The 21,811-nt window shown below is 46.0% G+C and overlaps 2 protein-coding genes and 1 pseudogene across 2 annotated transcripts in view; 1 reads left to right on the top strand and 2 right to left on the bottom strand.

Annotated features, from left to right (window-relative positions):
* Positions 1–21,811, top strand: part of LOC139311827 (zinc finger protein 585A-like) — a 45,472-nt gene that overhangs the window by 12,088 nt on the left and 11,573 nt on the right. The window contains exons 6-9 of the mRNA XM_070936349.1: positions 1,900–2,318; positions 3,120–3,243; positions 6,029–6,109; positions 8,422–8,589. Coding sequence (XP_070792450.1) covers positions 1,900–2,318; positions 3,120–3,243; positions 6,029–6,109; positions 8,422–8,589 — 792 coding nt within the window. The remainder of the gene's footprint in view (positions 1–1,899; positions 2,319–3,119; positions 3,244–6,028; positions 6,110–8,421; positions 8,590–21,811) is intronic.
* LOC139311884 (CD82 antigen-like) lies at positions 11,669–12,565 on the bottom strand. The gene has a single exon (XM_070936408.1). The coding sequence runs from the start codon at positions 12,563–12,565 to the stop codon at positions 11,669–11,671; it is 897 nt and encodes a 298-aa protein (XP_070792509.1).
* LOC139311886 (CD82 antigen pseudogene) lies at positions 18,791–19,570 on the bottom strand (annotated as a pseudogene).

Here is a 21,811-nt window from a genome sequence, read left to right as displayed (position 1 = left end):
TGCATGTACTTTGTTCGCACGTGCGGCTTGCACGCATGTGCACAGCTTAGAAAACGTGGCTAAAAAGGATGGCATTGCGCCGGTTTCGCCAGTTCCCCTGAACCGACTGAATACCACCTCTGGAACTGGTTGCCAAGTATCCAAATGTAAATCACGTAACCATGGAGGATGTTGCAACAGTGATAAGTGTGAAAAACAGTCCTGAGTCACTTTTTTCAGTGCTGTTGTCACTTTGAACAGTCACTAAAACAGACTTGTAAGTCGAGGACTACCTGTATATACCGTATTTTTCAGACTATAAGACGCACCTTTTTCCTCCCTAAAAGGGGGTGAAAATTTGGGTGCGTCGTATACACTGAATGTAGCCCCGCCCACCCACTGGCCCCCACCCTTTGGCCTCTGCCTCCCAGCAATTTACCTCCTTGCAGCAAGCAGCAAGAAGAAACAGCCCATTTCAGCTTCAGCCCAGCCTAATTAGCATAAGTTGATTGGCCTCCCGACTCTCAGCTGTTTCAGGCTGCAGGGATTGCCATTGCCTATTGCTGCGCGGGCCTCTGCTGCTTGCTTCAAGGAGGTAAATTGCTGGGAGCAGATTTTTTTTTTTTTCTTGTGCTAATCAAGCTATGCTGAAAACGAAAACGAAAGTAAAGCAGGCTGTTTGCTGTTTGCTGCAACGAGGCAAAATTGCTGGGAGGCAGAGGGAGATTTCTTTTTCTTCTTTTCCTCACCAAAAAAGGTAGGTGCGTCTTATAGTCCGGAGCGTCTTATACTCCGAAAAATACGGTAAATCTAAGTCCTAGTGCTGTTAAAACTAAATGACATTCTTCCAGTTCTCCATAGCTTATGTGAGAAGGATTGTTTTTCCCCACATTCTCATAGAGTATCTTCTATAGGGAAACCCCTTTTTCTCAGATTGTCCAGATTCTGGGAGTTGAAATCCATGCATTTAAAAATGGTCATGGTTGAGACAAACCCTGCTCTAGAGAGAGCAATTAGCCATTATACCTTTTTCTGTTGTTGTTGTTGCGATAGTGATGAATATCTGTAGCTCAGGTGTAGGATGAGGACAGAGGTCGGTTCGGTTTCTGAACATTTTGTTACCTAACCAGGTAACATCTTCAGAGTTTAGGGCATGCCAATGTTGGTGTCCTTCTGCTTATAAGGGCTTTGTCTGGTCAGTAGGCCATCTGATGGGGAGGTCTTGTAACCTGAGGGTTTTGTGATGGGCCAGATGTGGGTTGTGTCAGGTGAGGGTCTTGTGATGGGTCAGGAGTGGGTTACATCAAGTGTCTTGTGATAGGTTTTCTGAGGGGTCAGGTGTGGGGTTAGGTCAGGTGGAGGGTTTTGTAATGGGTCAGGGGTGGGTTATGTCAGGTGAGCATCTTCTGGTGGGTCAGGTATGGGTCACGTTAGGTGAGAGTCTTTTGATATGTCTTGTGATGGGTCAGATGTGGGTCGTGTCAGGTGAGGGTGTGATGGGGATGTCAGCATTTCAAGCTGCATTTTCTCTAGTGCTGACATAAGAAGAAGAAGCGGAGGCATCTGGAAAGGGACGTTTGACTTTTCACCTACTTATTTTCCCTGGAGGTAATATCCCCTAGGAGATGGGATGGGAGGGGGGAAATTCCTTTGAGTTGGAGCAGTAGATTAGGGGTAGAGTGACTTGGAAGATGGCCAATGAAGATGTAATTTATTTGAGACGACCTCGAAACCTGATAGGGTCAGATGAGGGTTACATCAGGTATCTTGGCACCCCCTCCCGCCTTGCCCGGGTGTATCTTGTAATGGGTCTTCTGAGGGGTCAGGTGTAGGTCACGTCAGGTGATAGATCTTGTGATTTATTTATTTTTTTGATTATGGGAAAGTTAATCCTTGATTATCTCCTTTTGGACCTTTTAGCTCTGGACCCTCAGCTGGCATCCATCCGGGAGCAAGACCCAGCAAAATCAGCAGCAGGAAAAAGCCCTCCTGTGCTCCAGGCCAGGCCTTGGCGAGAGTGCCGGGACAGAACTAGGCAAAACGCCCAGGAGGAGCCGCTGATCAACTCCGAATTGGAACGCCGGCGTTTCCGTGACTTCTGCTACCAGGAGAATGAAGGGCCCCGTAAAGTTTGCAGGCAGCTCTGGCATCTCTGTCACCAGTGGTTGAAACCTGGGAGATACACGAAACTGCAGATCCTGGAGCTGGTGATCCTGGAGCAGTTCCTGGCCATCCTGCCCCAGGAGATGCAGGAGAACATCAAGGAACAGGGGCCCTCAACCTGTAACCAGGCTATATCTCTGGCAGAGGATTTTCTAGAGAGTCAGCAACGGGAGGAGGTGAGTGTCCACCACGGGGCACAGACATGCAAGGGCTGAGTGTCCCAAATGTGCCCTTTTTTTTTTCCCAAGAGGCAACTGGACTTTCTAGTTTTTCTTTGAAGATATTTCGCTTCTCAACCAAGAAGCTTCTTCAGCTCTGACTGGATGGTGGGGAATGGAAGGATTATACTCCTTGCAGACAGACGGTTGTTTCCATCCTTTTAGAGCCATGATGGCGAACCTATGGCTGGCACGCAGAGCCCTCTCAGCGGCGACGCGAGCCGTCACACAGCTCCACTGTGTATCCACGCATGCGCCTCCCGCTGGCCAACTGATCTTCGGGATGCTCGGGGCATGGCGCATGTGGGAGACACGCATGCATGCATTGGGGTGGGAGTGCGGGAGGTGCGGCGCGCCCCTCCCAGGATTCTCCAAGCGGCCCATTTTGGATGCGAGGTAAGTGCAGGGCCCGTGCGGAGACTCTGGGAGGGTGAAAAACAGGCCTCTCGGAAGTCCAGAACTGGGCCCGTTTCCAGCCTCCGGAGGACCTCCAGAGGCCATTTTCACCCTCCCAGAAGCTCAAGGAAAACCTCCGGAGCCTGGGGAGAGTGACCCCACCCCGCCGTGGTACAGGAGGCCGAGTAGGCCACGCTCACCATGGCCATACCCACCCAGCAACCAGGCAGAGAACCGATTGCTAAAAATTTTAATGCACGGGGGCAGTGGTTGGTTCCTCCTGGTTCCGCCGAGCCAGTAGCGGTGACGATATGATGTCACCAAACTGGTTCTTAATTTTTCTCCCTTTCATCTCTGTTCCAGGTGGACCAGCCGCTCAAAGGGCAAACCTCTAATTTCCCCGCGTCAAAGGAAGCTCTGTCAGAAAGCCAGCACACAGCAAAGTTCAGAAAAATCACTAGGAAAGACCGAAATTCCACTGTTTTGGGTGAGGACTTCTTCCTTTTTTAAAGTTTTTTATTTTTTACAAACGTATCAATGCGTGAACAGCGTGGCACCTGAGTGCCATACATTTGAATACAAATAAAATAGTTTTAATCATATTTGTTTCATTTAACAAGTTTATATAATTCTTGTAATAATACACATATTTTTATTAAATTATAATCTTTCATTATTTAATCATTCAATATTTCAGTGTGTCACTTCTAGGCCAATCACCCTATTCTAAGTTTCATACCTTTTAATACAAATAGAATATTATTAATCATATTTATTACTTTTAACAAGCTTATATAATTCTAATAATAGTACAATGATTTATGCTAAATTGAAATCTTCCATTATTTGCTTGTTCAATTTATAATTCTTCATTATTTAGTTATTCAGTATTCTGATATGTTATTTTTATGTCAACCATCGTATTCTGCATGCCATATATTTTAATAGAAATAAAGTATTTTTAATCATATTTCTTACATTTAGCAAACATACACCTATTCATATTGAATTATATGGGTGAGGACTCCTCACGTCCCGGCTGCTGACTATAATGGCATCTTCAAATGGCAGTTCAGAAAATTCAAAATGGCGGCTGTACGGTCAAAGACCCTGTCCTTTTTCCCCCTGCTTTGCGGATTCCTCAATTATGACCACCATGTTGAATTTTTTTGACCTTCATTGCAAATGTCACTGGCAGCCAAGACATGCCCTCCTGACAACCCATTTTCTCATCACCTTCCCTTTTTCCACACCTTCTATTTTGACACCTGCTTCCATAATCCCCTAGTCCTGTGTGAGGTACCGAGTATCTCAGCTGCGCTGCCTTTTACTAAAAAGTACTTTTTTGTTTCTTAAGGGGAAAAAATGTTACAGGTAGTCCTCGACTCACGAGAGTTCATTTAGTGACTGTTCAAAGTTATGACACTGAAAAAGTGACTTGTGACCATTTTTCACACTTAACAACCATTGCAGCATTCCCAAGGCCCCGTGATCAAAATTCAGATGCTTGGCCACTTTATGATGGTTTTACAGTATCCCGGGGTCACATCAGGAGTGAAATTCAGCAGGTTCTGACAGGTTCTAGAGAACCGATAGTGGAAATTTTGAGTACCGTATTTTTCGGAGTATAAGACGCACCTTTTTACCCCCCAAAAGGGGGTGAAAATTTAGGTGCATCTTATACACCGAATGTAGCCCTGCCCACCCACTGGCCCGGACCCTTTGGCCTGTGCCTTGCAGCAGTTACCTCCCTGCAAGCAAACAGCAAGAAAAAACAGCTCCTTTCAGCTTCAGCATAGGCTAATTAGCACAAGTTGATTAGATCGGCCTCCCGACTCTCAGCTGATTTGCTCTCAGCTGATTTGCGCAGGGCTCTCCTGCTTGCTGCAAAAAGTGCTGGAGCAGATTTTTTTTCCCCTAGCTATGTTGAAAAAACGAAACTGAAAGTAAAGCAGGTTCTTTGCTGCAATGTGACAAAATGAGGCAGAGAGAGATTTCTTTTTTTTTTTTCTCACCAAAAAAGGTAGGTGCAAACAATGGGAAATTTAGGGCAAAAGAGGAGAGTTCAAGATTTTAAAACACAAAAGAAAAAAAGCTCTATTTAACTATGGAATTGTAATAATTGAGATACTATTAATTGTATATTGTGTTGAGAGCAGAAATGGTTAAGTTGTGGTTTGGAGGAATAAATGGGGAAAATTATTTGGTTTATTATTATTGGTAAATATAATTAATTGATTTATAAGAAATTGGTTTGCATGGAAATAATTGGAATATTCATGTTCATATTGATTAATATACAAAAAACATAGTTATAACTAATTGATTTATATTAAAATGTTGAATTTGTATTAAACAACTGCAATATTACATAATTAACCAATGTGAGGATGGATATAAAAATAGATGACAATGGGAAGGGTATAATATAGATTAGAAGGGAAAAATTGAATTTGATTAAGATTAGACATGAGAATGAAGGGTAATATTGGTTTTTTTAAAAAAAAATAGATGAGGAATAAATATGGCAAAAAGGAAATATAGAAATTGTAAATTTAATTGAAATGACTAAACACTGTTTAAATTTGTGAACCTGCCAAACACTCTGTTCAAAGAAAATACACTGTATGTTTGTCTAAAAAAACCCAACTTTTTTTAAAAAAAAACAACCAAAAAAGGTAGGTGCGTCTTATACTCCGATGCGTCTTATACTCCGAAAAATACGGTAGTTCGGAGAACCTTTAAATACCACCTTTGGCTGGCCCCAGAGTGGGGTGGGAATGGAGATTTTGCAGTATCCTTCCCCTGCCACAGCCACCAAGCCACACCACGCCCACCAAGCCACGCCCACAGAACCGATAGTAAAAAAAATTTGGATTTCACCACTGGGTCAGGTCACATGATCCCCTTTTGTGACCTTTTTATAAACAAAAGTCAGTGGGGAAGCCAGATTCACATAACAACCCTGTTACTAACTTAACAGCTGCAGTGATTCACTTAACAACTGTAACAAAGAAAGGTCGTACAATGGGGCAAAATTCACTGAACAAATGTTTTGCTTAACAGCACAAATATAGGGCTCAATTGAGATCGTAAGCCGAGGACCACCTGATCTGATTTTAAGAGGGGGGCTTTTTAACCCTTAGTTACATCAATCCCAGGATTTGATGTAACTATTTGATGGACTTACCTATGTCATTGCAGGGAGAAGGACAGGTCTTACTACTGGTTTTTTCCCCTCCTAACACAATTGTTTCTATTTTATCTTTCAGAAGACAGGACGGTGAGAGAGGCCATTGAAAAAGAAGATGCTTCCAGGAAGACCGTATCCTCTGAGGTTGCCGTGATTGAAAGTGGGTACCTGTTGGAAGTGTTGTGGTTGGGGAGGAAGGGAGACAGGAAAATGGAGCACCTTAGATGTTCTGCTCCGAAACCAGGTTCCCACATTGCATCAAGCCATGACTTGCTTTCCTGTGGTTTCTGGAATGAAGTCTCCGTTTGTGTATCTCCACAAATATTGCTAGTTGCAGTTCCATCCAGTTGACCAGAACAAATACCGTATTTTTTGAGGCTTTTTTTGGCCTGTTTTCAAGGCTTTTTCTGAAAAAAAGGCTTGAAAAAAGGCTCGAAAATGGCATAAAAGGCCTCAAAAACAGGCCGAAAAAAGCCTTGAAAAATGAGCCGGAAAATGCCTCAAAACGGGTTGAAAAAAGCCTCAAAAATGGGCCAAAAAGCCAAAAAACAACCAGGCCGAAAAAAGCCTCGAAAACGGGCTGAAAAAAACTCCAAAAATGGGCTGAAAAAAGGCCCGAAAACGGAGCGTGTGGAGGCTCAAAAAACAGCCAGCGGGTGGATGGGGCTTTGACAATATTCGAACTATAAGACACACAGACATTTTCACCGCTTTTGGGGAGACAAAAAAGTGTGTCTTATAGTCCGAAATATACGGTAGTCCTCCACCTACGACCACAATTGAGCCGAAAATCCTTCTCCGGCCCAGAATGTAATAGTGAAGCTGTTCAGCTAGGATTGGAGAGACACAGTTTCTTGTCCCCTTTCTACCGTGGGACTCTTTGGGCCAGCTCCTTCCTCTTAGTCCGAGAGCTGGGGTAGGGATGGCGAGGTGGGGAGAGGTAATTGGGAAGGTTGGGACTAGAAGTGGAGAGACCCAGTATTCATATTAACGATGTGCTTGATGGTTAATTGAAAGAACTGTATTCTTGCTTTCAACTTTCCTGCCAGAGTGTTTATGGAGTTGCTCAGTCATCCCAGGTCATGGTTGTCCCAAAGGTGCTTTCTTTTCAAGAGACAACTGGACTTTCTGGTTTTTCTTTTGAAGACATTTTGCTTCTCATCCGAGAAGCTTCTTCAGCTCTGACTGGATGGTGGGGAATGGAAGGATTTATATTCCTTGCAGACATAGGAGAACAAAACCCATCAGGACAAGATTCAGCAATCCATCTGTCAGGTTTCGATGTCGTCTCAAATAAATTGCATTTCCAAACAAATAGTCTTTGATGAAATCTTTCATTTATTAAGCACGACAATCTGTCCCCGATTATGTCGTAGCCAACACTGACTTCCTGACCCCAAACCTTCCCTTTCCGTTCCCCAATTCTCTGCGTCTCGTTGGCCATCTTCCAAATCACTCTCCCCATATCTACTACTTCAGCTCCCAGGAATGTCCCCCCTCCCATCTCATCTCCTAGGGGATATTATCTTCAGGGAAAATAAGTAGGTGAAAAGTCAAGCGTCCTCTTGCCAGCTGCCCCCTCTTCTCCTTATGTCAGCGCTGGAACGAATGTAATTTGGAGTGCTGACACCATCTGCATTTAAAAGACAAAGCAGCAAAGTCCACATTTTTGACAGAGAGGACCACTGTTTTGAAAGAGGGGTCAAAGAGGCCTTCTGTGTCAAAATTGAACAGCCCTCTCTCAACAGAGGGGTTGGGGGATATGATATCATTTATCTCCAGTCTGCAACACAGTCTTTTCAGCAGTTCCAAGAAGGCTTCACACCAGGGGTGAGCTGCTGAGGGTTCGGGAGAACCTCTAGCTAAGATTCTGTGCAGTTCGGAGAACCCCCAAACCCCACTCCTGGCTGCCCCCGCCCACCCCGCCTCACCCCTCCCAGGAGTCCCCATGCAGCCTGTTTTGGAGGCAGATCATTGCAAGGCGTGTGTGGAGCCTCGGGGAGGGCGAAAAACGGGCCTATCGGAAATTCAGGAAGGGCCTCCAGAGCCTGAGGAGGCCGTTTTCGCCCTCCCGGAGGCTCGAGGAAAACCTCCGGAGCTCAGGGAGGGCAAAAACACCCCCCCACCCCCCGCTGTGGTGCAGGAGGCCGACTAGGCCATGCCCACCATGGCCACGCCCACCCAGCAACCGGGCAGAGAACCCTTTGCTAAAATTTTTGAAGCCCACCCCTGCTTCACACCCATTTGCACCACTCAGGTGACTCTGAGGAAACAGATAAAGGAAGGAATGTAAATCCTTCCCTTCCCCACCATCCAGTCAGAACTGAAGAAGCTTCTTGGATGAGAAGCGAAACGTCTTCAAAAGGAAAAGCAAGAAAGTCCAGTTGCCTCTTTGAAAAAAAAGGACCCTTGGGGTTTTTTTCTGCGAGGTGAATTTGGGGCTGAAGTTTCTGTGGTGTTTTTTTTTTTTAGTGATTCCAGGCAGGGATGGGTTGCAGAACAATCAGGATGGGAAGCCACACGAGACAGCCTTCGGAGAGAGCAACGGGACAGATGCAGAAGAGTGTTGCGAACATCTGGGTGATGCCAAGGTCCAAGAAGAGAAAGAAACAGCTGAGGAAAGAAAAGACGCAGCAGCAAGTAATCTTGTTTCACTTCTTTGGCTCTTTGTTAATCGGAGTTGGTTTTAATTACCGTATTTTTCGGAGTATAAGAACCACCGGAGTATAAGACGCACCTTAGTTTTTGGGGAGAAAAATAGAGGGGGGCGGAATTCTGCCTACCAGGTGTTCATCTGGGTAAGTCCCAGCACATTAGTTCGCTCGCTGGGTTGGGGTTTTGGGTTTTCTGGTTGGGGCTGTGCTTCTAAAGCACAGCTGATTGTCAGAGGGAGCAGCAATTAGAAAAGCAGGCAAAGCACGGAAGATCGCTTCGCTCACGTTGGGGCTGAAAAACAGCTTCAAAAGCACAGCTGATCCTCGGAGGGAGCTCCAGTGACTAAAGCAGGCAAAGCGCGGAAGGGGTAAGAGAAGGCAGCAGCTGTTCCAGGGAGCCATTTTGGGCACCATGTGAGGTTACATTTGAAATATAAGACACACCCAAATTTTCAGCCTCTTTTAGGAGGGGAAAAAAGTGCATTTTATACTCTGAAAAATACGGTAGTTCCCGAGGTTCCCCTTTTTTTTCTGGGGAATATCTCTCTCTCCTTTCAACTCTCTATTATCCACATGAGGTTCCTTCATTTTCTCCCTTTTCTCACAAAGCACGCAGCAAGGGTGAAACTGCTGAAAGAATTGAATGCCCCAGACCAGAAGTCCTCGATATACAACCAATTCGTTTTGTGACCATTGAAAAGTACAGGTAGTCCTCGACTTACAAGAGTCGCTTTAGTGATGATTCAGAGTTACAACGGCCCTGAAAAAAAAGTGACAGGATCTTTTTTTCCCATTTAACGACCACTGCCACACCCTCCTGGTGTTGTGATCAAACATTCAGAGGGTTAGCAGCTGCTTCATATTTATGACAGTTGTGGTGTCCTGGGGTCATCTGATCCGCTTTTGTGACCTTCTGACCAGCCAAGTCAACGGGGAAGCCGGATTCATTTAAAAACTTAGCTGTTACTAATTTAACAGCTGCAGTGATCCATTTAACAACTCTGGCAAGAAAGGTTGTAAAATGGGGCAAAAGTCACTTAACAAATGTCTCATGTAGCAACATAAAAGGTTCGCCAACACTGCTATATTACCACTTTTTATGATCTGGATGACATCCGTGTTAAATCTCTCTCACTCTTGTATCTCTCTCTCTCTCTCTCTCTGTCTCTGTCTCTCTCTCTCTCTCTCTCTCTCTCTCTCTCTGTCTCTCTCTCTGTCTCTCTGTCTCTCTATCTCTGTCTCTCTCTCTATCTCTCTATCTCTCTGTCTCTCTCTGTCTCTCTATCTCTCTATCTCTCTGTCTCTGTCTATCTTTCTGTCTCTGTCTCTCTATCTATCTCTGTCTGTCTCTCTCTGTCTCTCTCTCTCTCGTGTATCTCTCTCCGTCTTTCTCTGTCTCTCTGTCTGTCTGTCTCTCTCTCTGTCTCTGTCTCTCTGTCTCTCTCTCTGTCTGTCTCTCTCTCTGTATCTCTGTCTCTCTCTGTCTCTGTCTCTGTCTCTCTCTGTCTCTCTCTCTGTCTCTCTGTCTCTGACTCTCTCTCTCTCTCTGTCTCTCTGTCTCTATCTCTCTGTCTCTCTCTCTGTCTCTCTCTCTGTCTCTCTCTCTCTGTCTCTCTCTCTGTCTCTCTATCTCTCTGTCTCTGTCTATCTTTCTGTCTCTGTCTCTCTATCTATCTCTGTCTGTCTCTCTCTCTGTGTATCTCTCCCTGTCTTTCTCTGTCTCTCTGTCTGTCTGTCTGTCTCTCTCTCTCTCTGTCTCTGTCTCTCTGTCTCTCTCTCTGTCTCTCTCTGTCTGTCTCTCTCTCTGTATCTCTGTCTCTCTATCTCTCTGTCTCTCTTTGTCTATCTTTCTGTCTCTGTCTCTCTATCTATCTCTGTCTCTCTCTCTCTCTCTCTCTCTCTGTGTATCTCTCCCTGTCTTTCTCTGTCTCTGTCTCTCTCTCTGTCTCTGTCTGTTTCTCTCTCTCTCTCTCTCTCTCTCTCTCTCTCTCTCTCTCTCTCTCTCTCACACACACACACACACACACACACACACACACACACACACCAGAAGGCATTGGATAATCTGCAAAATCACCCTTGCAAGGCTGGGTCACTTGCAAATCTTGATCTGCTCAGTGTCACCAACGAATGAACAGTGATGGGAAGGACTCGGGAATCGTCTTTTCATGTAGCGGTTTTATTTTAGCAACGTGGAGGAATCATGCAGCAACAGGTTCAAGAGCTTGAAGGAAGTTTATGGAGAACACGTGTTGCTCCAAAGAACAAAGCAACCGGATGCATCGTTGAGAAAATAAGTCCCCTTTAATGTTCGGGAGTTTTGTACCACGTTTGAAAGGAGAGAGTTCCAACAGGCAGCAAGGGTCCCAGTTTCTTGTGGGTAGAATTGAATGCAGGATTGATCTTCTGGATAGATCTTCTGGATAAATTCAATGTGTTGTCCAATTCTTGGATAATGGAAGAAAACTACAGACATGCAAAGAAGGATCATCCTAAATCATGACCATGGATAAAGCTTAAAAATTAACCAGTGTGTCTCAACCTCTGGCACTTTTAAGATGTGTAGACTTCAACTCCCAGAATTCCCCAGCCAGCATGGCTGGCTGGGGAATTCTGGGAGTTGAAGTCCACACATCTTAAAAGTGCCAGAGGTTGAGATACAGTGGATTAAATTATGTAGCTCAAAGCTGATGTTAATGTTTCAAGGTCTCATATATCTAAGGGTAGATAATGCTGACTGGGCAAATGTTGAGGAGGTTGGCCAGTTTTTGAAATCTTTTAAGATAACTATAGGGATCCTGGAACTCCCCTTTCCTGAGGGGACCACGACCCTCAGAAGTCCAAACCAGTATGCTCAAGGGCGAGAGATACTGGAAATTTCATTTCAACCTCTGGAGGCTCAAAACGTGTGGCTTGAGTTCAACGAATCAGCTACCAGCCATGCCAAAACGTCAATTTAAGAACCTGAAGAAAACCTGGAAACTAGGAATTTTGTTTTTTGTTTTGTTTTTCCCCCCTCTGGGGAACGCTCCCCTTAACCGCAGCGGTCTTCCGCTTGGGGAGCTTCAGCGGTGACCTACAGCGTACACGTTTCGGCCTGCGCAAATGTAAAACGAAAGGCCGATTCCCAGAATCTCGAAGGCGATCACGAGGAAGGACACGAGGAACACGGTGTCCATTACCATCTTGAACCACTTTCGCACAGGCGTACCGCATCCCTGTTTTTTCACGGGCCAGTCGTTCACCACAGATTTATGGGAAACGGTGTTCAACCTGCAGATGCCCAGCGCTGGTTGGAAGCTGGTTGGGTGGTTGCTGCAAGAACATGGGTAGGTTCCCATCTTATCCTGGAAAAAGGTGTTGTTTTTCCAATTTTCCGGCCCGCTCCAGCCACAACAAGACATTTTGACCTGGACGTAATCCCAAGTTATCTCTTTGTGCTGGTTGGCCTGGTCCATTGGGTTATAGTTCTGGATGAGGCTGAGGGCATTCTTGGTGAGGTTGTCATCTATCGTCTGCTGTTTTAAGTAGACGAACAAGCCAGGGAAAAAGTGGAAGAGGATAAGGACGATCAGGAACGGGATGTAGGCCATCAAAATGAATTTTATTCCAAAGTAGAATCCGAGAATGCCCCATAAGCCGAGAAACATGGCGACGGCGCCAACCACGATGAAAATGTACAGCAGGATTCGGAAGGAGTCGAAAACGGACTGCAGGGCGGTGACGTAAGCACTCTTGGTGATCAAAACCCAGAGGCCTAAACTGAACATGGCAGCTCCCATGAGAAACAAAAGGACGTTGAAGAAGCAGAACAAGCCCTTGAGGCATTTGCAGCAGCAACACGGCATTGTTGCTTTTTCACAGAACTTCTCCTCAGAACTCGGAACCTTCAGCTTCAAAGGAAAAAAACACGGCGACCAAACAGAATCGCTTAGCTTTGTTTCCGGGTGGGTCTGAACCATAGAAAAGCCATCCTAGGAAGACAATGATAGCATTGTCTCTCGAGGGCACTCTAGCCAGGCCCAGTCTTTATGATCCATCCTTTAGACTTGAGCGGAACCCCAAATGGCTGTTGGCTTCAGAAATGGCTCTAGGACAGTGATGGCTAACCTTTTTGCTGTCGCGTGCCAAAAGCGTGGGGAGCGTGGGGGGGGGGTTGTGCGCGCACGTGCCTACACCCATAATTCAATGGGCCCCACCCCCGTGCACGTGACTCCGCCCACCGCGCTCCCCATGCTTTTGGCACGCGATGGCATGGTAGTCCTGGTGGGCCCGTTTTTCGCCCTCTGGAGGGCTTCCGGGGGCTGGGGAAGGCTGTTTTTGCCCTCCCCAGGCTCCTAGAAAGCATCTGGAGCCTGGGGAGTGCAAAAAAACAGGCCTTCCAATCCCACCAGAAGTCAACAAACGGCCATTTCCGGCCTCCGGGGTGGGGAGGCCATTTTCACCCTCCCCAGGGCATGCATGTGCGCTGGAGCTGAGCTAGGGCAATGCTTGCGTGCCCACCGATATGGCTCTGTGTGCCACCTGTGGCACACGTGCCATAGGTTCACCATCACGGCTCTAGTATAAGACTAGCATCTAAAGCAGGGGTGGGGAACGATGGGCCTTTTATGACTAGTGGACTTCCACTCCCATGCTGGCTCAGGAATTCTGGGAATTGAAATGTACAAGTCAGAAAGGGGCCATCGTTCCCTGTGCCGGCTCAGGAATTCTGGGAGTTGAAGTCCACAGGTCATAAAGAAGCCATTGTTCCTTGTGCTGGCTCGGGAATTCTGGGAGTTGAAGTCCACAGGTCATAAAGAAGCCATTGTTCCTCGGGCTGGCTCAGGAATTCTGGGAGTTGAAGTCCACAGGTCATAAAGGGGCTAACGTTCCCCATCTCTGATCTAGAGCTTCATAATGGCATCCTATGCTTTTCAATTTCTTACTTAAGTCGAAATATTTTCCCAGATATTTGAACACCCTTTGAGTTCCTAATTCAGCTTTAAGCCTCTCTAGTAAGGTTTTATGGAATTCCAGGTCATTAAAAATGTGAACGTGTCATTATTCTCCCCTCCCCCTCCTTTCCTGGAATTAGGCTCGTCCTGATCCTGCTTGGCTTTTTGTGGGACATTAAGAAATGGCTTTGTCATCCAGCTTGGGGCCCTGACAGTATGGATGAGCCTGTGTCATGGTGGTGTTTTGCCCCAGCTACGGATCCCAAAGAATGTAGCACACACAAACTCAGAACAAAACTCAGTTTACTTCGAAACACAAGTCTTTTGCAAATGCAGGCTGTTAATAAAACGTTCTTAACAACCTGCCAGAAATTCCACAGATAAAATAGAGTCTTACAAGAGTTGGCAGAAAGCCCAGAAGCCAGGTTTGCAGAGAAAATCCAAACTCAATGATCAGCGAACGAACAAACGTCGTTTCCTGCAGCTTTTTACAAGCTGTGTGCAAATTTAAATAGGCTAAGGGAGTGGCCAATTAGCCCCAGGCCTTACTCTCGAGAAGACCTTCTCCTGAGTAACCACTCCTGCCTTTTTATTATTTACTAGCTGTACCCGGCCACGCGTTGCTGTGGCTCAGTCTGGTTAAATGGAAAAGACGAAGATCTTCCCCATTGACTTTGCTTGTCAGAAGGACACAAAAGGGGATGACATAATCCCAGGACATTGCAACTGTCATAAATATGAATCTGCTGTCCCTCCCCCATCTCTCCCTCCCTCCCTCCCTCCCTCCCCCCTCCCTTCGCCTCCCTCCCTCTCTTTCTCTCCCTTTCTCGTTCTCTTTCTCGTTCTTTCTCTCCATCTCTCTCTCTCCCTCCATCCCCCTCTCTCCCTCCCTTCCTTCCTCCCTCTCTTTCTCGTTCTCTCTCTCACTCACTCTCTCTTTCTCTTTCTTTCTCTCTCTCTCCTTCCACCTCTCTCCCTCCCTCTCCCTTCCAATTAATGATCAATGTCGCAACATTGCACACTTAATACATCTGTTGCTTTTACGTCCAACAGATGGCGCTGTTTTTCAAAACACGTTTTTACCTGTCACCTGTCACAGATGTGACATCTATATAATAGTAGGTATATAAAAACACGCACATATTCGAATGCCACGTTGTGTCAAAATTTCAAAGCAATCGCTGCAGAACTTTCGGAGATTTAAGATTTTGAACAAACAAACATTTACATTTTTATTTATATAGATTATTTATTAGTTCGATTTATATGCTGCCCTTTTCAGGGCGGCTTACAATGCATTAAGCAGTAGCCTTCATACTTTTGTATATACCTGCTTAGTAGGGCTTTCGGGGCCCTCCCCAAGCGGTGTTCTTTTTTATACAAAGCTTATTGCCCCCACAATCCGGGTCCTCATTTTACCTACCTCGAAAGGATAGAAAGCTGAGTCAACCTTGAGCCTGGTGAGATTTGAACTTGCAATAATTTCAGGCAGCTGGCAGCTAAGTACTATTTAACAGCACTTAGTCCACTGCGCCACCAAGGCTCCTTTTGGCAGCTCTGCGTGCCCGTGCATTGAGAAGAGGCTCCTCCACTTCATCCTCTTCACTTAAAGGAGCCTCTGGGGGTTCTGAAGGCCCTGGTTGAATCCCTACCTCTGGCACTACATCTTCAGCCTCCTCACTGTCCGACTCGAGCGCCGGCTGCACAGGCTGCTGGCGCGACACCACATGAGCCTCCTCGTCGTCGGGGTCAGCAACAATCCGCGCAGGCCGCTGGCGGGCCACAACAGGTGGAGTTGAATGTAGTATGTCTTGTTTTTCTCAACCTTGGCCATTTTAAGAATGGGTGGACCGTGGACTTCAACTCTTGGCTGGCTGGGGAATTCTGGGAGTTGAAGTCTACCCATCTTAAAGTAGCTAAAGTTGAGAAACAGTGTAATATACTATGAATATTCTTGGCTGCTAGTTTATATATATTTTTTAATAAACAGGGTCTTTCTTATTCTTGTTTTATTTTGGTTTTTTTTTTTTGTTTTTTTTTTAATTTGATTTATATGCCGCCCTTCTCCGGAGACTCAGGGCGGCTTACAATGCGTTAAGCAATAGCCTTCATTCTTTTGTATATTTTTATACAAAGTCAGCTTATTGCCCCCACAAACTGGGTCCTCATTTCACCTACCTTAGAAAGGATGGAAGGCTGAGTCAACCTTGAGCCTTGGAGAGATTCGAACCAGCAGAAATTGCAGGCAGCTGTGTTAATAACAGGGTGCATTAACCACTGTACCATCAAGGCTCTTATTTTATTTTTAAAATAAAATAATTTATTTTATTTATTTATTTATCCTATTTAGGAATTTTTAATTGTTAGCCATCGAGAGTCCTGTGTACAAAGGGGATGGCCATATAAATGTCTGAAATAAATAAATAAATACAGTATATAAAGGTGGCAATTAGTTTATTTGCCTCAAAGGGCCATCCATTCTAGAAATTCGTCCCATCTCTCAGATTGGGTACTCAGTGACACAAGCTTACCCTAGACCAGGGGTGTCAAACTCAAGGCCCGTGGGCCGGATCCGGCCCATAGGGGTGCTTAAATCTGACCTGCGGGGCCAGCCTGGAAATAGCAAAGGACGGCCTCCTGTAGCACCTTGCCGCCCAAAACAGGGTGCAGAGGGGCCATGCAAACACCCCCATGGCCCATTTTCAGCCTGGATGGCCTCCTGCAGCAGCCTGCTGGCCAAAATGGGGTACGTGGGAGCCGCAGGTGCCCCTCCCCTCCCAGCAGCCTATTTTCGGCCTGGACAGCCTCCTGCATCACCCTGACGGCCAAAACAGATAGTCTGTCTATCCACGACGCGCCCCTTTTTGGCCGGCAAAATGCTGCAGGAGGCCATCCAGCCTGAAAACAGGCCGTGGGGGCGCCACCCGCACCCCGTTTTGGCCAGCACGGTGCTACAGGAGGCGTCTCCCCCCCCCTTCCCACCGGACCGCCGAGGGGAACTACAATGCTGATCCGGCCCTCGAAGAAATCCAGTTTGACAGCCCTGCCCTAGACCAAAATGGCACCAGCTATTGCATCTTTATAACGAAAGTTGGTAACCCAAGAAAAATGTCTGGTGATCTTGAAAGTCACGCAGTGTCTGAAAAGAGTGCCTGCTGACACACCTCTGAGGCGTGCGCCATCTCTAACGTGCCTTTGAGCAGAGCGAGTGACCACAACAATTGGAAAGCCTGCAAGTAAACTGGGTTCTTTGTAATTTCTCACCAGCCAAGAAGAGGATTTGAGATCCTCTTTTTTTCCCCCCTATATTCTGCACTTTCTATTTTTTCTTTTTATTCTTGGTTTAGCTTTTATTATTTCTTTAATCTCTTGCAAATGTAGTTAGTTAGTTTATTTTATTTTATTTTTTTTAATTTGATTTATATGCCGCCCTTCTCCGGAGACTCAGGGCGGCTTACAGTGTGCTCAGCAATAGCCTTCATCCTTTTGTATATTTATACAAAGTCAACTTATTGCCCCCCACAACTGGGTCCTCAATTTACCTACCTTAGAAAGGATGGAAGGCTGAGTCAACCTTGAGCCTTGGCGAGATTCGAACCTGCAGTAATTGCAGGCACCTGGTGTTAATAACCAGCTTAATAACAGGGTGCCTTAGACCACTGTACTACCAAGTATTTATTTATTTATTTATTTATTTATTTATTTATTTATTTATTTATTTAGCTTATATGCCGCCCTCTCTCCGAAAAGGACTCAGGGTGGCTCACAACAATATAATAGACAAATCAATATGAAATGTTAAAAACCATTTAATAATATTTAAAATTTAAAATTTAAAATTTAAAATTTAAAAATAGTTGCAGGTAGTCCTCGACTTACGATCATACAGGTCGTCCTCGACTTACAACTGTTCATTTTTAGTGACCATTCAAAGTTACGACGGCACGGAAAAAAGTGACTTTTTTAAAAAGTCACAGTTACAACCAATGCAGCGTCCCCATGATCACGTGATCAAAATTCAGACGCTTGGCAACTGACTCATATTTATGACAGTTGCAGTGTCCCGGGGTCATGTGATCACCTTTTGCGACCTTTCTGACGAGCGAAGTCAATGGGGAAGCCAAATTCACTTAGCAACCGTGTTACTAATTTAACAACCACAGTGATTCACTTAACAACAGTGGCAAGAAAAGACGTAAAATGGGGCAAAACTCACTGAACAAATTTCTCACTTAGCAACATAAGAGTTTGGGCTCAATTGTGGCCGTAAGTCGAGGACTACCTGTAACTGAGCCCAAAATTTCTGTTGCTAAGCAAGACAGTTGCTAAGTGAGTTTTGCCCCATTTTAGGACCTTCCTTGCCACAATTACTGTTAAGTTAGTAACATAGTTGCTATGTGAATCTGGCTTCCCCCATTGGATTTGCTTGTCAGAAGGTCGCAAATGGGGATCACATGACTGCGAGACACAGCAACCGTCATAAGTATGAACTAGTTAACAAGCACTCGAATTTTGATCATGTGACCAATGGGAATGCTGCAACGGTCATGAGTCAATTTTTTTTCGAGTACTGTAATAACTTCAGTCACCAAACGAATGGTTGTAAGTCGAGGACTGCCTGTGCAACAAAAATAAACTGCCTTCAAATGAACAAACCCAGGAAGAGGAGAACTCCAGATACTCCACCCTGTGATCCAGAGTCCTCCTTTGAAGCCTCACCTCACCTTTCACCTGATGGATATCCCAAACAGCAAACAGGAAGGGAAAGAAAGTTGTACAGCCGATACAATTTTTATTTTTCAAAAGTTGGAGAAACGGAGCAAGCGATACAATTCCAGACAGAAGAGATTTTCCCCTGGGAATTGAGGAAGTCAGCCTGAACAGCGGGGTCTGAATAATTTGAGAAAGGATGAACCAGCTTCAGGTAGGGATATTTGCGGAAGAAGTCCACCAGTCTAATCTCCCAACTTGATCCAAACTGCACAGAAGGAAGAGGGTACGTACCCAGCGCAAGGAGTTGTCCGGAAGACATACGGAGCATCCTAAATCTTATTATGGCGGTGAATAAAACCGAAAAGTTCATAACATTTGCACCCATTGATGGTCTTGGCTATAAAAGGAAGGAGCAAGATAAGTAGAGGAATTTGGGTTAATGCTCCAGTAGGGACTGCCAAGCACCGTCTGGAACAAGGAATCCAGTTCCCTCTTTCCTCGTGGATCGCATCCAGGCTCCAGATGGCCTCATCGTCTTCAGTATTGGCACGTTTTGCCTTTGCAAAGGCAGATAGAGAGCCCTATCCCCAGCACCTCCGTGATGCCCACTCCGATGCAGACCCCGAGAAAGACGTTGAAATTTTCCTGCAGCCAGTTCTGCACAGCCATCCGGCACCCGTGCTTCTTCACGGGCCAGTCGGCCATGGTGCTTGCGTTCGAATCGGTCTTCAGAGCACAGAAACCTGTCCCTATCGAGGTGTCCTCCGTCTGGTTGCTGCAAGAACATGGATAGAAGCGCATTTTGTTCGTCCAAAGGATTTTGTTGAGTTGCCAGTCTTCGGGTCCGGTCCAGCCGCAGCACGAGAACTTGAATTGAACAAAGTCCCAAGCGGATTCGAGGACCTGATTCATATCATCCGAAGGGTTATATGTCTGGAAGAGATCAATCACCACCTCGGGCATTCTGGCTTTCAGCGAGCTCTGTTGGAAGTAGATCATCAGACCAGCGGTAACCTGGGCCGAGAGGATGAACACCAGGCAGGTGAGGTAGATGCCAAGGGCACACCGGATGCCACAGAGGGCCCCTAAGGATCCCAGGAAGCCGAGCACCATGGTGACGGCACCGACTCCGATGAAGACGTAGAGCCCAGCTTGGAACGAGGGCACCGAATGCTGCAGGATGGGAATGAAGGATTTTTGGTCAACCAAAATCCAGGTTCCAATCCCGACCATCAGGGCCCCCAAGATAAAGAACAGGTGATTGAAGAAGAAAAACAAGTACAGGGTGACTTTCTTACAGCAATATCCCACCTTCATCTTCCTTTGAACAGAATCTTGGGACTTCTGCGTAGAACTCGGAACATTCAATTGAAAAAAATAAAACGGAGTCCACCAGCACAATGGAAGAGCTGTATGTCACCATCTGTGGAGCTTCTATCCTAGGCTTACTAAACTTTAATCCATTCTATTTCTTTCCCTCTTTTTTTTTTTTTTTTTTTTTTTTGCGTTTGGGCCCAAATCAGTGTTGACTCCTGACGATCGCCTGGTCACCATGTCCCTGCACTAAAATGAGGGAAGGATCACAAAGACAGCAGTTGATTTAGTTAGACAAAGGCTGTGTTCCTCGAACAAATGTTATTGATGATGTATTATCTCTAAGCCCCTTTCATTCAATCAATCAGTCAGTCAGCTGGAAGGGATCTTGGAGCTCTTTCGAGTCCAGGGGTCAGCAACCTGGAGCCGCATGTGGCTCTTTCACCCCTCTGCTGTGGCTCGAAATATGCGTCACAATCACCAATGTGCGACACCCGCCAGCACGCAATTTATTGAGCTTTTCAATCCCAGGTAGGCCAATCATTGTAATGCTCTCTACATGGGGCTCCCCTTGAAAAGCACCCGGAGGCTCCAACTGGTCCAGAATGCGGCCGCGCGGGCGGTTATGGGTCCAACTCATTGTGCCCACGTGACACCCCTCCTGCGCGAGCTGCACTGGCTCCCAGTGGTCTTACGGGTGCGATTCAAGGTGTTGGTTACCACCTTTAAAGCGTTCCATGGCATTGGACCTGGATACCTTCGAGACCATCTTCTGCCACCAGTAGCCTCCCACCGGGCTGGTTCGCTCCCACAGAGAGGGTCTCCTGAGGGTGCCATCGGCCAAATTATGTCGGCTGGCGACATCCAGGGGGAGGGCCTTCTCTGTGGGAGCCCCAGCCCTTTGGAATGAACTGCCTCCAGAAATTCGTAAAATCTCTGATCTCCGTGTATTTCGCTGTGCCCTCAAAACCTTGTTGTTCCGCCAGGCTGGGCTATCAATGTAAAGATTTTAATTGGTTTTTAAATATGGGATTTTAAATTTGGGGGTTTTATAATTGAGCCTATCATTTAATAATTTTAATTATTTTTAAATTTTGTCTGTCTTTGTGCTTTTAATCAGGCTGTACACTGCCCTGAGTCCTTCGGGAGAAGGGCGGTATAGAAATTAAATAAATAAATAAATAAATAAATCATGGATAAATCCAAGAAAAGAAGAGTTTCAGAAGAAAACAGAACGTTTAATTCAACTACATATGCTAGTTTTGTGGCTGCTCAAGAAATAGCCAGGCACAGGAAGGGTTTTGTGGCTCCCGGTGTTTTCTTTTCTGTGCGAAACGGGTCCAAATGGCTCTTTGAGTGTTGAAGGCTGCAGACCCCTGTTCTAGTCCAACCCCCTCCTCAAGCAGGAGACCTGATATCTGTGATGGCGAACCTATGGCACGCATGCCAGAGGTGGCACACAGAGCCCTCTCTGCGGTCATACGTGCCATCACCAGCTGCACTTCCGGGTTCCGTCATGCGCATGTGCGCTGGATAGCTGGCCGGTACCAGCCAGCTGCTCTCTTCTGGGTTCCATCGGCCAGCTGATCTTCGAAGAACCTGGAAGAGAGCAGCTGATGGGTGCACATGCACGCGACAGAATCCAGAAGTGGAGCTAGCTGCCGCACGCATGCGCACAAGCCAGCTGCTCTCCTCCAGGTCCTGGCGCTCCGGCACATGCGCACACACTCCACTTTTGGTACTTAGTGCCGAAAAGGTTAAACATCATTTCAGACAAATGGCTGTCTCTCTTCTCAAAAACCTCCAGTATTGGAGCCCCCACAACTTCTGCAGACCAATTGTTCCACTGGTTAATTGTCCTCGCTGTTAGGAAGCTTGTCCTTAATTCCAGGTTGCTTCTCTCCTTGGTTAGTTTCCATCCATTGTTTCTTCTCCTGCCTTCCGGGGCTTTGGAGAATAAGTTTCTTCTGAGCGCTGTTTCGATCTCCCAGTGTTTTAATCGTATTTGTTTAAAACAGTGATTCTCAACCTCAGCAACTTTTAAGATGTGTGGACTTCAACTCCCAGAATTCCCCAGCCAGCATGCATGCTGGCTGAGGAATTCTGGGAGTTGAAGTCCACACATCTTAAAAGTTGCTGAGGTTGAGAAACACTGGTCTAACTGTTTTTCTTGTTCTCCTGAAACGTATTTTCTCTGGGAAAGGGGATTTGAGATGCTTGTCTAACCCCATTTTTATCTACTAC

The sequence above is a fragment of the Pituophis catenifer genome, unplaced genomic scaffold (assembly GCF_029215685.1).
Source record: "Pituophis catenifer annectens isolate HBS135680 unplaced genomic scaffold, rPitCat1.0.hap2 SCAF_2, whole genome shotgun sequence".
Taxonomy (NCBI): Eukaryota; Metazoa; Chordata; class Lepidosauria; order Squamata; family Colubridae; genus Pituophis; species Pituophis catenifer.
This window is presented reverse-complemented; position numbering and strand designations above follow the sequence as displayed.

Coding starts and splice junctions, on each gene's coding strand:
- LOC139311884 (XM_070936408.1), bottom strand. CDS start 12,565: ATGGTTCAGACCCACCCGGAAACAAAGCTAAGCGATTCTGTTTGGTCG.